Raw genomic sequence first — 17,869 nt, 5'->3', positions numbered from 1 at the left:
AAATTTTAAAAAAATGAAGGGCAGAATGCAAATTTAAGGGATAGAAATGGCTTAGTGTCAAGAACTAACAATGCTGCTGTACAATCTTAAAACATAGATACTTTGCTAATAATTTCTTGTCTTTATTATAAGTGTATCCTGGCAAGAGATGAGGAATACAGAATACTGTCTTTGGTCTTGGCAGCCTGGGTCTTTTTTTTGAACAGGATGCTTTCTCTGATACACTTCTCCCACCACCCAAGTGAGTCAACAACCACAGGAACTTCTCTTCTTCCCTTTCACCCTTTACAGTTTAGAATTATCCTGACTTGACTTCTTCCACTTTCCACTTCATGCCCACTTCCCACTCATCTGGGCTGTGTGGTTGGTTTTAGTGGCAGAAGAGGTAGTAGTAGGGTCACCACTCCTCTCTTCCAACTGCTGATCCCAGGTTATTTTATTCTGTCTTCCTCTACCTTGGATCCTGTAGGGAATGCACAGAATTGCCCCAATCAGGATAGTCCTCCAAAACCTAAATAAAAATTCAATTTCTTCTATACTCAAAGACTTAGACTTGCCCTAAAATGGCAGTGTCAACAATGAGAAAGTTAGCAACACTGTAGGGTATTTTATTACTCTCTTTGGTTGCCCGTTGCTCCTAAAATTGTAAGGAAATAACGGAGGTGCTTTTAGAGACCCAAAGGAGAGAAGAAAGCAACACAAGTGCATTTTGTTCAGCCATGGAACAAAGAAGGCAGAGAATTTGGTCTAGAAGAAATAAAGTTGTTGTAGTAACAAAATTAATCAGGCTGGTATTCATAAGATAGAAAGGAAAGAGCAGGTCAGGATTGAGGGCATTCCCGAAGGTTGATCCAGCAGGAGGCCTTAACCTCCACAGCTCTTTGCCAACAGTGCTGGAGGCCCTCCCTTGCCCATACTGGGCAGTTCCCATTCCCATCTCTCCCACCACCGGTTCCGCATAAAACCTTCCATCAGCATTGGCATCAGAGAATTCCCTGTCACCTGAGCAAGACTAGCACTGTATGTGTGTTTTCCCGAAGAAAGTTGTTTATGCTTGGTGGTTAGTTTGCTCATAAAACTCACAAAACAGTATTCCTGCTGAAATGTTGTAGAACTTTGAGCCAGAAGACGGAGGTTACAGCATGGCCCTAGAGTATCATAGTTGTGTGATCTTAACCAAGCCACCTCACTTGCCGTTGTCTCTTCTGCCAGGCGGGGCTAGCTAACCGACTCTCCATTCAAGGTTGTGTCAGAATGAAGAGACATAATATATATGAAAGCGTCTAGCAAAGCACCTTGTGCCAGTCTAGTGTACATGTATTTGTTAATTTTGAAGGTTCATTATATAGGTCATATGTATAGTTGTATATGACTGTTTACAAGGAAATGCCCTCATGTTCCAAGTAATCTGCTTACAAATAAACTCGTTAAAGTTCTGTTTTGTAAATGGAAATTGCCCCTGCTTTTGGTGTCAGATGTGGTCATCAGTCTCAGATTTCTTATTGTGGTATGTTATTCAACTACCTAGTAGCATAGGAACAACAAAATACATTTATTTAATTTCTTTTTTTCCATTTAGAATCACTTGAAATTATATCTACAGCAGCAAGCCATTCTAATAGTGCAATAAGAAAAATGGTAAGTGATTTTCAAAGGAGTTGGGAATCTTCTAGTTAGATAATTGTTGATAACATAGCCTAATGTTATCTGTAGGTTTGGACCAAAATGAATTGATACAAGTGAACCAAAAAGATTCTTTATTAAATGTTCAGTGTTGTGGAGAATAATCCTCTCCCCTCTTCTCCCAGGTTTCAGTTTGCTAATAATGGACACATTTTATACCAAATTTATGCTTAGTTCCAATCCCTTCTGAATTATCCAGATTTTAGCGAAGGTCATTGTATTATTAAAGCCACTAAGGTAGAACCTTCCTTTATTTGGTCTTGCTGTGTTTTGCTTTAATTTTCTAGGAGAACCTAAAGAAACTGTTAGAGATTTATGAAATGTTGGGAGAGGAGGAAGACATTGTAAATCCTTCAAATGAACTAATAAAAGAGGGACAAATCCTCAAACTCGCTGCTCGGAACACATCAGCACAAGAACGCTACCTTTTCTTAGTGAGTATTATAGTGTGAGCTGGTCACATAAGAGTAATTCATTAACGTTGTTCTGTACATGTTGGAAAAGTAGGGTGCCTGCTTGCTAACCAAAACAATTCTGTCTAACCTGGTTTGGTCAGCACTGTCAGGATTCCACAAAAGTGAATGTCTTTAGTAACTAAAACTTGTTCTTTCAAGGACACAAATCTTAGAATATTTTTAAAATATTGTTCTGTGTACTTACCACATATCAGTTACTTTAGTAACACACAGCTGAAGACAATTTAACCTGTCCATCATGATCTTAGCTATCAATATACGGGGGAAGGTATGATGTGTTTTCTCAAATGTTCCTTGTTTCAGATTCACTCCTTCCTTTAATTCTTATAGGTGAATGGGTACCATTTTCTGACTGGAGTTCTCTTCCTAATTCTCTCTGATCGCTACTTTTGATCTTTACAGTTTGAGGAAATGTATCCTCATATCGCCCTCGGCCCGCAAGGACGGCAAGAACCCTGGTTCGGATGCATCACACTTATATACGCTTACATGACCAATCAGTGAGCAGGGTACAGGAGGGAGCGAATCAGGCTGTGCACCTAAACGAACAACTTCGCTAGCAACCAATGCTGTTTACTTCCTCTTTAAGCGTTCCACTTAGTCTCACGAGGCAATCCTAACCTGGCAACTAGCCAGGCGCCATCTTTTAATGGCGGAGGCCACCCTGGCCAAGGGCCTGCCTCCGACATCCTCAAGCTTGTGAAGTTTGTGCCTAAAATATCTCTGTGAAAAGTACATGAGTTTGCCATATAGTTCCTTTTCACTGGAGTAGGTCCCTGTCCCTTCCTTTACTTCCTGGAAGTGACATTTAGTCTGCGGCTTATCTCAAATGTAAGAGCTCTTCCTGGGGCATCCAGGCCATTATGTTTTTACTCTTCTGTTCATTCTAGTTCCTTTCTCTATCGGTATACTGATAATCACAGTAATAGCCAATGTGGAGTAACAATAAGTTAACACTTAGTCGTAGCTCAATAGATGTTAGCTGCTATTATGATTGTTATTAGAGTCACAGAAACAGAGATGCATTGGTCATGAGGCTACCCAGTGCTTGGCACATTCTCAGTGTGTGACTCACATCTGACTTTGGGCTACAAGGCAGTCATCCCACCATAATGTGAGTTTAATTGGGAGCTTACAGGTTTTCATTTTCTGGGTACAGCCTCCTTAGAAAGGAAAACTTATAGGAACTAAATATCACGTATAGGGGTGTTCAGGATCTCTCATTTTCCAAAAAGAACATTTGGTCACCATATTATCTAGCTGTTCTCCCGAGTTTGTGTAACTCAAGAAAATTGAAAATATATGTCTACACAAAACATGTTTATGAATGCTTACAGCAGAATTATTCATAATAGGCAAAATATTTGGACATATGGATATAGTGGTATATCTATGCAATGGAATGTTATGTGGCCATAAAAAAGAGAATATTGGTACATGCTACATGGATAAACTTTGAAAGCGCTGTGACAGGTGAAAGAAGCCATTCACAAAAGTCCATTCTATATGATTTCATTTATATGCAATGTCCAGAGTAGGCAAATGCAGAGAGGCAGGAGATATAAGTAGTAGTTGCCTGGGGCTGGTGGGGAAGAGGAAATGAACATAGGGTTTCCATTTGGAATCATAAAATGTTCTGGAATTAGATAGTTATGAGGATTGCACAATTTACAGCTATATTAAAAACCACAAATTGTATATTTTAAAAGGGTAAATTTTACATTATATAAATTATGTCTCAATAATTTTTAAAATGTATAGATTTTGTCCAATTTAACTGTAAAAGTCTTCATTTGAGCACACAAAAGTACTTCACCTCTCAGAGGTTATATAGAGGACTAAAAATGTAAAGCAAGGATTGTGATGTCCTGTCAGGGTTCAGAGGCCTATTTATTTTGAAATACAGATTTTATTACTCAGGTGTGGTGAGGCCACTGGATCAGGAGACAGTTGCCATGAGAAACATCATTATACTCACAGCTTCCCAAAGGGAGAGGCATGCCATAACATGGGGTTACTGAGAAAACAGCAGGGTCCATAAGGGGGCAAAGGGAACACATGTGAGCAAGAGCCTTTCTTAGGGTTCAGTGAGAAAGAAGGGGCAAGACAGCATAAACAGGTTTAAAATCTGCTCGTTTAAATAATTCTATCAGGCTCTGGGGCATGCAGGGGCTGCTCTCTGGTACCTGGTCCTGGCAGGGGAATACTGGCCCAGTAAGGGCTTACAAAAGAAGACGGCGGGGGTGGGCTCTGGATGGGTTGCTTTCCACAGGAAAGGCGTGCCTGTAGGTGAGTCATTTACTACTTCTAGGAAGTGGGTAACCCTAAGAGGGACAAGTTCCTCTGTTGTCAGCAAAGCCCCAAGATGTCAAAGCACCAAGAAACAGATCAAAAAAGACATACTTAATATACTATTTTGGGTAAAATGCATAGAAGTTCATGTCTCTTCCCTTTGCCTTTACCCTTCCATTAGGTGCTTTGGTACTGCTCCTTTCCTGTCTTCTGGATTATACTACGGTTTCAATAGTTAAGCTTCTAGCTCTGTGTCTAACCGATTGCCTGGGCTTAATTTTCACATTTGAGAATTTTTCTGGAAATTGTTTAAGGTTGAATACCTTGTTGCAGAGCCAAATTAAGCAGCTCTTTGGAGGACAGATGGCAAAGAGCCTTGGGGGAATACAGCCATAGTGACTTTGAAGAAAGGACCCATCTTGTGCCAGTTATTATAAGCTATTAAACCTCTCTTTGCCGTTGCCTCCCTGGAGGATGGAGGCGTAGAGCAGGAGTTCCCGGAATTGGTCGTGGGAAGACCATCTTAGAAGCGTGTCTGTAGGTCCATTCTGCTAATCCCTGCATGCCGCCTACCTCCACCCCTGCTCTGTCTTTGTCACACACGCTTCCTCTCCGCAACACACTTTTCTTGCCATAGAGCATCTTGGTTGTTTGTATGTAGAAACTTCAGAAGTACCATTTTAATCCTTCTGTCTCTAGAAAATGAGGGCTAGTTTTCGGGTATCCTACCCTGGTGATCTCACATTTCTCTAAAGAGCCCAATTGCATGTAGAATCCGATTTCAGCTTTCAGCCGAGCCTCCCATGTTTGCTCATTCGCTGGCCCCCACACCATGCTTTTTTCTGTTACTGCCGGACACTCTGTTGACTAAATCAATTAATCACACACCTGACATCTGAAAATTTAAAAAAAAAAAAATCACTGGATTATCCCATAAAATGGCCCAAGAGGTTTTATTCTTGGCCCTTTGTTGTTCTGGTCTTTATTTCCTTATTGCTTAGCAGCTTTTAGGTTTTTTGCCCCTTGACTCATTTAAACTTTGAATACAAGAGCAGGCACTGGGAATTTTTTCCAATCATGTACTTTTACAAACTTTAAAGCAAACTTTAATGAAACTGTCTCTGGTGAAACATAACATTGAATTGTTTCACTCATATATTTCAAGACCTTCGAAATAAGTAGCTGAGGACCACTGGAGATGAGGAAGGGGGACTCTGTGCTTTTAATAAAATCAAGGCTGCCTTCTAGCTACCACTTTCAGAACTTACCCCACCAGCCAGAGATCACACGTTCCTCACGCCTTCTGGCCATGGATAAAAAGCAGTCTCCTGCACTGAAAGGGAAGGCCATCTCCTTGGTGCTGCAGTTGCTCTGAGTTCCTCTTTGAGCAGAAACCCACACGGAAGGGGATGGTGGCTTTTGCCACAGCAGCAAGGTTCACAGAGGGTGCAGAGGACATCTATGGCTTGGTAAACAATATTTATGTCCTTACGCTCATACTTTGACCTCTAGGAAAAAGAAAAAGAGTATTTATGGTCTAGCATTAGATTGTGATAGGAGTTATGTAAGGTTAATAAATTAACCTTACATGTAGTAGTTATTGACAGTTTACAATGTAACGTGCCACTTAGGAAGCATCTGTAATTGGGGAAGTGTAATCCTGCAAGCATAAAATGGAAAAAGAAACCTATCATTTATAAGATAGTCTGTCATCTTGTAGGAGTGTCACCACAAAAACCACATGCCTAGAACTTCCATATTCATGGACTGTTTCTGTAAAATGACAAGACTTTGCTGAACCTTATAAAGTGAACTTGAGTACAAGTAGTAGATAACTCAGAAATTTTATGCCACAGCATTACATTTGTCGCTCAGTTTGCAGAAGCATGAGGTGGTAGTTGCCATCTTGAAGGTTGAGCCTTGGAGCCCCCAGGTAACTCAGTCAATTAAGTGTCTGACTCTTGATTTTGGCTCGGGTCATGATCTCAAGTCGTGAGATGGAGACCCACATTGGACTCTGTGCTGGGCGTGGAGCCGTTCTGAGATTCTCTCTCCCTCTGTCTCTGCACCTACCCACTCTCTCTCTCTCTCCCCCTGTCAAATAAATAAATCTTGAAAAAAGAAAGTCGAGCCTTGTGCCTGTTGGTGGCTGCTTTGCAGTTCCATGTGCACTGTTCACAGCCTTGACCAAATCCCCTTCCGAGAAGGCCTTCCTACAAAATCGGAAAAAAGCGTTAACAGGAACAGTTAGCAGCAAGCCGTGTCTTAATCAAGCTGGGGTGGGGAGGAGAGATTTTCTGAGTGTTTTCAAGTCCCTGAATCCCATGTACTGCAATGAGGCTGGGGATTGTCACACTTAGAACGCAGGGGACAGTTGATGGTAGGTCATTAGGGTTCCCTGCTGGCAGTGGAAATGTGAAATGTGGTACCGAGGTGCATGTGCACCAGGGTGTTTAGTACCCTTTTATTTCTGCATTATTCAGTGTGGAAAATAAATTTATGACACTTGGTTACAGGAAATAGAGTGCAAGGAACAGCTGATGAGAAATCTGCTTTCAGAATGAGTGCAGTGGGCAGTGTCCCTTAAACTAGTCAAAATGTTTTAGAAATCTGTGCACATCTCTTGTCTTGATGACTCTGTGGAGCTAAATGGAACCTAGCAGAACAGGACATTTTTCTGGATTTAATCCTCTGACCAAGACTTTCATATATATAGTAATCCTGAGACATGAAAGGTTACATAGTGCACAAAGTTTTAAGTCCCCAGTTGTTCTTGTCTTTGAAAAATATATGTAACTCTAGAAGCAGTGTCAGAAACAATAAATATGAAGGAGATAGAAGTATGGGCCTTCTTTAGGAATCCACCTACAAATTAACCTAAATATTTAGTCTTTGCTCCTTTTGCATGTTTCAGTATTTTCAAAAGTGAATTAAAAGTCTCCCCAAACTTACTCTTTGGTCCTAATTAGTAGGGGTGGTTCATTTTTTTTTTATTTCTTTTCAGCGTAACTATTCATTGTTTTTGCACCACACCCAGTACTCCATGCAATATGTGCCCTCCCCAATACCCACCACCTGGTTCCCCCATCTCCCCACTCCCCGCCCCCTCAAAACCCTCAGGTTGTTTTTCAGTGTCCATAGTCTATCATGGTTCACCTCCCCTTCCAATTTCCCTCAACTCCCTTCTCCTCTCCATCTCCCCATGTCCTCCATGTTATTTGTTATGCCCTACAAATAAGTGAAACCATAAGATAATTGGTTCTCTCTGCTTGACTTATTTCACTCAGCATAATCTCTTCCAGTCCTGTCCATGTTGCTACAAAAGTTGGGTATTCATCCTTTCTGATGGAGGCATAATACTCCATAGTGTATATGGACCACATCTTCCTTATCCATTTGTCCGTTGAAGGGCATCTTGGTTCTTTCCACAGTTTGGCAACCATGGCCATTGCTGCTATAAACATTGGGGTACAGATGGCCCTTCTTTTCACTACATCTGTATCTTTGGGGTAAATACCCAGTTGCAGGGTCATAGGGAAGCTCTATTTTTAATTTCTTGAGGAATCTCCACACTGTTCTCCAAAGTGGCTGTACCAACTTGCATTCAGGATGGTTCATTCTTGAGTAGAAATGGAGCATTATACATAATTTGATTCAGTTTCAAAATAAAGTCCTTCTTTTTAAAAGAAGAACTGGTAAAGCAGATCTTTAAAAATTTTTTGCTAAAATAGATGACTTTTCTATCCATACATGATGAATTCTTAAGATGTAGGCCAATAAAAAACAGTAACTTAGTTTTTTACGTAAGGTTTAGTGTGTTAATCCCACATGTTCTGAAATAATAACGGGTTTTTTAAAACTTAATATTAAACACACTGGCAAAATAATTGTTAAATAATACTTGTTTCCTCTACCAGCTATTGTAGACAATTAGAAATTTTCTTGCCTAAGGACTTCAGCTTATATGGTTGAGAACTTCAATTCCTGGTGTATGTAAAGTTCTTTATAAATTGTTGTTGGACTTAATTGAACTTATTTTCTTCATAGTATAAAATGATAATTTGTTTACTTAAATATCAATAAAATATTATGAACCAATAAAGGGAAGTATAAATGTTAAAATAAGGTAATTCTGATGCAAGCATAAAATCTCAATATAGTGTTTAAATAATCTTGCTCACATAGAGGGCATGATATTCCCTAGGGCTACTTGTAATACATGTTGCTTCCTTCTTGTTTTCCTATTTACTGATGTGTGCCCTGTGTCCTTGCAGTTCAACAACATGTTGCTGTACTGTGTACCAAGATTCAGCTTGGTGGGCTCTAAATTCACAGTTCGAACCAGGGTTGGCATCGATGGAATGAAAATTGTGGAGACTCACAATGAAGAATATCCACACACTTTCCAGGTGTCTGGGAAAGAGAGAACACTGGAACTGCAAGCCAGGTGAGAGAAGCCTTCCTATCACACAGCTTTCCAAAAGCATCAGAATGAGTTTAGGACCGAATAATTCTGAGGATCTTTCCCAAATGAATACTATAGACCTCTAGGAATCTGGATAGACATAAGGAAAGAAACAGAATCTCTTAAAACGCAGGAATCATGTTATCCCTTTTGATTCTTTCATTAGTGCCTAGAGAGTAGTTTTCAGACAGTAAGAATTCAGTACATTAAATTGACTCTTCAGATTTGCTAGGTGCTCACAGAATGAAGTGGTTGCGTTCAAGCCAGAGTTTTGAGTCTTGTAAGAAAGGGTGCTCCCCCAACTCCTCCCTCCACCCTTCCTTTTGGTGCCAATGTTCGTTGATGCATCAGAGAGGCAGAGTATAAAAGGTAATGATTCTCCTGCCACATTTGGAGGATATAGGAAGGGGGGCCATTTGGTTATAGTGGCCTCTAGAAACCAGGACTTCTGGAAGGCATGCTTCATACAAGCTTTGTTGAGTTGGGAATAAGGATGGGGGTTCTGGCACCCATCTGCTTAACATAAACAGATTTGGAAAGAAAAAACTATGAGATACAATGGCTTATAGCTACCTTGTGTGTAAACCTCTGAATGATAGAGTGCTGTCAGGTTTTGAAATATCTGCCTGAGAAGACTGCCTTCCATCTCTCCTACAAAGTCTTATCATGGTGCGATTTGGGAACCTTCAGAAGGTCACACAGATCGGGGGGTTAAGTACCAATCCTGACTCTCGGATGGTTCTGATATCCGAGAATCTGGAGACTCAGCACTTCTGTTCCTTTTTGTTCTCTTACACCAATAGCATATGGCTGCCTAGATGAACTCATCCTGGATATTTGTACGTAGTAATTGTGTCGAAGTTTGAAGTTCAGACTTTTAAAGGAGAATAATTCATTTTAGCAGAAATCTGCCCAGGGAATCAGGGAATTGGTGAAATAACAGTGAAGGGAAATAGGGCAGGCTGGTACAGTTTGAAGAAGTAGCCCTTTGGTTTCCCACAGAAAATCTATACTGAACCTGCCATTACTTAGCTGCCAGGGACTAAGGACTAGAAGGTGGCATTTCAAGCATAAGTTAAAAGCGTAGAGGACTTGGCTTTGCATGGCATGCTTTTCCTACCTTATGGTGGGATTTGGGCTCCAACCACCAAGCCCAAGGGAAGAATATATTATGTATGCTGTGTTTGGAGGCTCCTGACCTGAGTCCTTGCTCAGTGCGTGATTTACTGAGCAACTGGTTCTGGCAACAGGGAGGTTGCATCAGTAGTTCTGACCATCAGAGGAGTCTTCATTGCAGAAGAACTAAGACACCACTGCTCTGAAATCCAGCATACTTCCAAATCTGCAAATTCAGGAGAGGTGTTAAAACAGCAAAAGAAAGATTATCAAGGTTTTTGGGGGAGTTGGGTGAATGGAAACCCCAGCTACCTGATGAATTTTCTTAAGTACAGACAGTAATCACTTTGTAGAGTTCCAGTATGCAGTATTGGATATATTTTAATTAGCATTGAAAACATAGTCATTTTTCCTTAAATTTCTTATTCCCCTAATCTCATTGCTCAGTTATATTTATGATTATATAGTGAATTGAAGAGATGAATTAAGTGATTGCTTTTCATCTTGTCTATGATTCTTTCAAGAATCAGGACAAACATTGAAAGTCTCAGAACATCAGAGTGTTATGGGGATTACATGAACCCAAAGTTCAGTATGTATTTGGAGATATTTAAAGATCATTCTCTTCTGAAGCCACCTGTGAAAAAAGGGTTCTGCTTTTCCTGCTAAATGAGTCAGCCTGAAGACTGACCTTTTAAACTCTGCTTCCTCTTTCATATTGAAAAGAATATTAAGTATTCTGTCTTATAGACTTTTTATGTAATTATTTTATATTGCTAAATGAATAAAAAAATAGTAAGTAAATTAGAGGAGTAAAAATTCTGCATGACTTGAGAAAGTAGAACAAAAAGCATTAAAGACTTGTCAAGTTTCTTTGCATTTCAAAAGCTAGACGCATCTAGGAAATAACTGTGTTTCCAGAGCAGCGGAACTCATTTTATCCAGGCAGGGGACTGCAGTAGTGAGAAATCTCTTTTGAGGGACAAGATTAAATGCCCCCCACCACCAAGGCTGTTGGTCCAAGGATTCCCCAGGTGAACAATAAGCAGACTCTTCCATTTGAGGGCATGGATTCCAGCAGCATTCTTGGCACATCTTGACACTCACGAAGAAATTTGCATGAAAGGTAGATGATGTCATAGGAGCAAAACTCCTGCCAGACTCACCCTATGTGATACCTGGGAGTGAGGCATGTGACCTTCAGGCTGGAACTCCAACTTAGCCCTAGCCTACCAAACACATGCAAATAAACAGAGCCCGCTTTTGGCATTCTTCAAATTCTTCCAGCATAGAGATCTAGCTCTGTCCAGAGTCTACTAAAATGGGGACTTTTCTAATATACTCTGTGACAGCAGCCAGCTGGATAAGCTACCTGCAAGGGAGATGAAATAAATAAAATTTGCCTCAATAGGAAAATGGATTTGACTATAGTCAAGGAAAGTTTTTCCCAATAGAAAGTATTAAATACTGAAGTAAGTCCATTAACCTGTGAAACTTCCTTCCTATAAGCATCTAAAATGTTTGCTTTGCTTTATCTGTAATAGGTTAAATACGGTATTGCCTAAAGCTTTCTAGCAAAATTGTGTATCAAAGGAAATGTTAAATAGCTCCCTGAGGCCTTACAAAGATGTTTTAGATTCTAGAGGATAATTATAATATTTTCTAAGATGGTTTGTGACCAGTAGCCTTCAGAAGCCCCCTGTTTTTTCTTAAAGGTGAATTGGAAGACTGGTTGTGTATCTGGTACAATGCTAAATCTGCAATTACCTAACATACTGAGCTAGATGATGGTTGTTAAACTTAATATTAGGGCAATTTATTAGTGGAAGCTAAATGTAACTCTCCCAGCAAAGTGGGTGGTGTAAAACTCTGTTTTAGGGGTGCCTGGGTGGCTAGGTGGTTAAGTGTCTACCTTCCTTTTCAGGTCATGATCTCCAGGTCCTGATATAGAGCCCTAGAGCAGGCTCTCTGCTCAGCGTGGAGTCTGCTTCTCCGTCTCCACCCCCCCATGCTCGCTTGCTCTCTCTCAAATGAATAAGATCTTTTTCAAAAATTAAAGATAATAAAACTCTGTTTAAAAAAATTTATTTGTTCAGGGATGCCTGGGTACCTCGGTTGATTAAGCACTGACTCTTGATTTCGGCTCAGTTCAAGATCTCAGGGTCATGTGTCAGGCCCCCAGTCGGGCTCCACACCCAGCTTAAAGGATCTCTCTCCCTCTGTACCACCCACTTTCTTAAAAAAAAAAAAGGCATTAGTTTGATTGCCAGCGATTCTGTTTAATTTTTATTATAACTCCTTCCTAGGCATCCCTGAATTTTCCAGAAAGTTGGAACAGCATTAAAGCATAGTTTTATTCATGAGGTGTAACTCATTAATGTTCTGTATTCACTTGAATTTTGTTTTGTTTTAGTTCTGAGCAAGACAAAGAAGAATGGATTAAGGTAACCCATATATCTATTTTTTTATTTTTGTTTTTTGGTAACCTTCGTCTGTGTGTACAAACATGCACATATAAGAGTGTACACATATTGTCATCAGAACAAGGTCATTTAATTTTTAAGATCATTCTTACATCACAGACATTTGTTTGATAAAGCATTTTTCATTAATTTGCATGTGATATTTTAATGTGTGCTCTGAATCTCCTTTATATTTTAGGCTCTTCAAGACACCATTGATGCTTTCCATCAGAGGCATGAAACCTTCAGAAATGCAATTGCAAAGGATAATGACATGCAGTCAGAAGTTTCTGTAAGTTGAAAAGAATTCTTTAAGTTCTTTTCTCTTTGCAGTTGCAGATCTGTCTAATCATTTGCTTATGTTGCCTTTTCTCTTTGCAATGCCAAACCTGGCTATTTAGACAGAATCTCATTCTTTCTTACATGAATACAATAGTGAGTGCCTTTGTGTGGTGCTTAAACTTCTTTACACCTTTTATTTCTTTTCCTAGGTCTTGAGTTTCAAAGCAAGATATGAGCAGTGTTGTCAAAGTGCTTTTTAATAAATAAGTAAATAAGTAAATACATAGATGGAAATGACAGCTTTTTCTATTAAAACTCGATCCTATTTAGACTGCTGAGCTGGGGAAAAGAGCTCCAAGATGGATCCGAGATAACGAAGTAACGATGTGTATGAAATGCAAAGAGTCTTTCAATGCACTGACAAGAAGAAGGCATCATTGTCGAGCATGTGGACATGTAAGTGAGATTTCTTAATGATCATAAGGTTGCTAGTAACTAGATAGGTGTTATATAATCATCAAGTTTGAAAAGACAAAAAAAAGTTATTTAATTAATCAGCCACCTAATTGATAAACTTATTTTGGTGATGACTATTTGCAAAGCACTGTGCTGGGTCCTGGAGAAAAATGGTAAGCAAAATGATACCCCTCTTCACATATCTTACATTCTAATGGAGAAAATAACAAAAGTCAAGTAAATAGACAAGCATTTCAAATTACTATAAAAACAATAAAGAGACAATGAAGAGGTTAGAATGGAAAATAATGATAATGTAGGAGGACTTAAAACCACTTTTACTTAGAAAAATGAAGACCTTGGGCACCTGGATGGCTCAGTTAAGCATCTGACTCTTTATTTCACCTCAGGTCTTGATTTCAGGGTCATAAGATCAAGCCCTGTGTCCAGCTCCATGCCCCAGCAAAAAGCCTGCTTAAGATTCTCTCTCTTCCTCACCCTCTGCCCCTCCCCTCTCCCTGTCTCCTTATTAGAAAAATAATAATAAAGAAAAGAAAAATAAAGACCTATCTGAAGGTTGTTATTTAAGCTGATGAGGGTGAGAAGGAGCTAACCATGCCAAGGGAGGTGGGAAAGGTGTGGAGTGGCACTCTATGTCAGAAGCCCTGAGATACGAGAAGGTTGGATCTGCTCTTGAGGTGCCAGAGGTCATGAGGCAGGAGCCCGATGAGTAAGTAGAACTGTGGCATAAGAAATAGTTATCAGTAAATAATAACCAAAGGAGTTGATGTCCTTGAGAAAGCAAGAGACGGAATGTAAATAGCATAAGTGGAAGTTCAGGCTTCTGCTGGGAGAGGAGACTTCCCTCCATTATAACAAAAAAGAAAAAGGTAATGATGGGTGCAAATGTGGGTGTGTTTTTGATTTTGTGGTAGGAGATTTTCAGCAAAATGATAACTGTGTTGTCATTGAAGTATGAGGAAGAGTCATGGGCTGAAAGAAAAGGGCGTAAGAGTGGAGGGGGAAAGAGTCAAGAAAGAGGGCTCAGTATGAAATAGTTGTCTCTGGGCAGGGGAGTGAGCGTCCCCAAGGAACAGGTGTGGACTGCTCTGTGCCCATTAGAGGTTTATGGTTATGCATGTAAAGGGACACTCAGTCCATTTACTGGCAAGGTGGTTCTCTCACAAAATTCAGTACCTCTGGCCAGAGAAGGCAGGTGACAGGTTTTCAGTGATTTGAGTTGTTTCATATAGAAAGCGTGAGGAAGAAGAAGGCATGAAATGAAGTAGGAAAGAGATAATAGGTTTGGGATAGCCTTGTAAACCAAGGTGAAGGTGATATACTTTCTTCTAAAAAGTGACAAGTAAACAGAGAAGGGTAGGCGTTGTAGTGCTGTGATTTAATATATTACTAATATGCTAAAGTGCAAAACAGTTCGTATTGATAGTTCTTTTAGATTATTCTCTTACTGCAGATTTATTCTTCCATTTTTTTTCCTGAGTTTTCTCTCAGTGAAACAATTCTGTGATCAAATTCAGTTTGATAGCAAACAACTTTTACCCTCCTCGTTAAGACTTTTTGATCTGTCATTGAGTTTGCTTGAAATGATTTCAGGCATTGACTGGTAGTCTTACCTTCAGTAAACAAGCAGAAGAGTATTTGAATGTGGATTACCAAAATACTATAATGTGACTTGGAAATAAATAAGGTGGTAGCTGATATGAATGTGCAGATGCAGGCATGTCTAATTCCAAATCCAACAGTAATTTCATTGTAATTTTGAGAAAACAATGAATAGTTCTTTATCATGAATTTACATGCTATGAACCCAAATGAAGTTTTACTAATATTTATATGTTCATAAATAGTTTATTATAAATTGGGAAAATACGCTTCTAGAAGCAAGAAGATAATTTTTTTTTACAGATTTTAATTAAATTCCAGTTAATATATAGTGTAGTATTAGTTTCAGGTGCACAGTATAGTGATTCAGCCCTTACATACAACACCCAGTGCTCATTACAGCAAGTGCCCTCCTTACTCCCCATCACTGTTAAGTGCCTTCCCTACCTCCCTCTGGTCATGATCAGTTTGTTTGCTATAGTTAAAAATCTGTTTCTTGGTGTGGCCCTCTCTCTCTTTTTTTCCCCTATGCTTATTTGTTTTGTTTCTTAAATTCCACATATGAGTGAAATCCTGTGATATTTGTCTTTCTCTGACTCCTTTTGCTTAGCATAATATTCTGTAGCTCCATCTATGTCATTGCAAATGGCAAGGTTTCATTCTTTTTGATGCCTGAGTAATATTCTAGAGGGAGTGAGTGTGTGCGCGTGTGTGCGCACACACCACCACATCATCTTTATGCATTCATCAGTCAGTGGACATTTGGGCTCTTTCCATAGTTTGGCTATTGTAGATAATGCTCCTATAAACATTGGATGCATATATCTGTTTAAATTAATATTTTTGTAATCTTTGAGTATAATTGCTAGGCCATAGGGTAGTTCTATTTTTAAATTTTTGAGGAACCTCCATACTGTTTCCTACAATGGGTGCACCAGTTTGCATTCCCACCAGTAGTGCAGGAGGGTTCCTTTCTCCACATCCTCCCCCAAACCTGTTGTTTCTTTGCATTGTTTATGTTAGCCATTCTGACAGGTGCAAGGTGATATTTTATCATTGTTTTGATTTGTTTCCCTGATGATGAGCATCTTTTCATGTGTCTGTTGGCCATCTGTATGTCTTTGGAAAAATGTCTATTCATGTCTTATGCCCATTTTTTAATTAGATTATTCATTTTTTGAGTTTTAGAAGTTTTGTACATCTTGAATACAAATCCTTTAACAGATATGACATTTGCAAATATCTTCTCTCATTCACTTGGTTGCCTTTAGTTTTTTTTATTGTTTCCTTCACTGTGGAGCTTTTTATTTGGATGAAGTCCCCAGTGGTTTATTTTTTTTTTGTTTCTTTTGCCTCAGGAGACAGCCACTAAAAAGTTGCTATGGCCAAGAAGATAATTTTTTTTAACTGGAAGGTTTTTTTTTTTTTCCCCTAACAGTTATCCTGTAATAATCAGAACAAAATACTTTTCACTAAGAAATAGCAAGCATTTGCACAGTACTCATTTGTTGGCACTCTGTAAATGTTCATGGGATGCCTTATGAGCAAAGTATACAAGGACAATCTCTCACAGAGCTTATAGCCTAGTGAGAATTACAAACATAAACTGTGAATAATCGTACAAGTATATGGTTAAAAATGAATCAGTATATCAAGAAGAGTAAGGAACTTCATAGCATAGTGACAAGAGATAGTGCCCCATTCTGGAAGTTAGAGGAGTCTTGAGGAAATGAGAGTTGAGTCAACATTTGAAGGATGAACAAGAGTTAATTCACTGAAGCAGAGATGAGAGACACTTCAGGGGCTCTAAGAAGCCTGTGTCACAGGGGATACAGAGGGGAAGAGGGGTAGGCCATGGGGATAAATCTGTTCTTTAAGAGCAAAAGGAAAACTGTAAGGATTTTAAAAAGAGGAGAAACCTATCAGATTAGCATGTTTAAGACAACATCTGGTGCTGTTTGGAAAATAGCCTGGAGGATTATTAAAATAGAGGCTAGAGAATGCTCCGCTAAGAATCCCAGTAAGCATGCTACAAGGACCAGTCATGAGACCTAATAGTCCAAATTATGACATTGATAACCTGGATGTGGAAAGAAGATGCAGAAAAATAGACAGATTGAAAAAATATCAAGATAAAATCAGCAGGACTTTGTAATATGGTGACTCTATGGGGCAAAGTAGAGGGAGATGTTGAAGACGATGACTCCTAGGTTTCTGACTTGGCTTGACTGGTTAGATGGCTGTGCTATTTTCTACAATAGGCAGCACTAGAAGGGAAAAGGTTATTAGGAGGGGTGGGATGAGTCAGGAGAGATCTGAGGGCAGGGAAGATCAAGATTATTAGTTCATTTGAGGAGATATTGATGAAACATCCAAAAGTATGAAGGGTAAACGTCTGGACCAAGCCTTTGAAGACCTTCTTTAGAGTGAGGCAGACAAGGGTGAACAAGTAGAGCCTGTCACCAACAGAATTACAATACCATGGTATATATTCCTGATGTTCATAGGGTGTTCTTAGTCTAGTATAAGTTTGTGTTAAATATTTAATTCTTTCTTTTTATTATTACTGTGATTATTGCTCAAATCGTTGATTATTCACTTTTTTAAATTTAAGGTGGTTTGTTGGAAGTGTTCTGATTACAAAGCTCAACTTGAGTACGATGGTGGAAAATTAAACAAAGTTTGTAAAGACTGTTATCAAATAATAAGTGGATTCACAGATAGTGAAGAAAAAAAAAGAAAAGGAATTTTAGAGGTATGGAACACTTAATGTTTGGTAATGTTTAAATTTTTATGCAAGGAATGTAGAATTGTCTTTTAACCCTGAAGAATACAAAAGCATATTTTGTTATTTCTCTTAATATTTAATAATTTGAAGAACAAGCAAGATTCATACTTTTGTCCTATCTTGCTGAATTTGGGGATCATACTCAGTTGTGTAGAAAGAAGAGGGACAAGTGCTATATTTTAATCACGTGCATTTGAGAGTGAAATATAATGCTTTTGTGAAGATG

The 17,869-nt window shown here is 39.1% G+C and overlaps 1 protein-coding gene across 6 annotated transcripts in view; it reads left to right on the top strand.

Moving 5' to 3' along the window:
- Positions 1-17,869, top strand: part of FGD4 (FYVE, RhoGEF and PH domain containing 4) — a 199,766-nt gene that overhangs the window by 177,590 nt on the left and 4,307 nt on the right. For all 6 annotated transcript variants that reach the window (XM_004771805.3, XM_004771804.3, XM_004771807.3 and 3 more), the window contains 7 exons: positions 1,580-1,638; positions 1,971-2,117; positions 8,726-8,898; positions 12,446-12,476; positions 12,694-12,786; positions 13,107-13,232; positions 17,470-17,610. In XM_004771805.3, the coding sequence (XP_004771862.1) occupies positions 1,580-1,638; positions 1,971-2,117; positions 8,726-8,898; positions 12,446-12,476; positions 12,694-12,786; positions 13,107-13,232; positions 17,470-17,610 (770 nt within the window). The remainder of the gene's footprint in view (positions 1-1,579; positions 1,639-1,970; positions 2,118-8,725; positions 8,899-12,445; positions 12,477-12,693; positions 12,787-13,106; positions 13,233-17,469; positions 17,611-17,869) is intronic.

This window comes from Mustela putorius, unplaced genomic scaffold, assembly GCF_011764305.1.
Source record: "Mustela putorius furo isolate JIRA1106 unplaced genomic scaffold, ASM1176430v1.1 tig00537227_pilon_pilon_pilon, whole genome shotgun sequence".
NCBI classification, from domain to species: Eukaryota; Metazoa; Chordata; class Mammalia; order Carnivora; family Mustelidae; genus Mustela; species Mustela putorius.
This window is presented reverse-complemented; position numbering and strand designations above follow the sequence as displayed.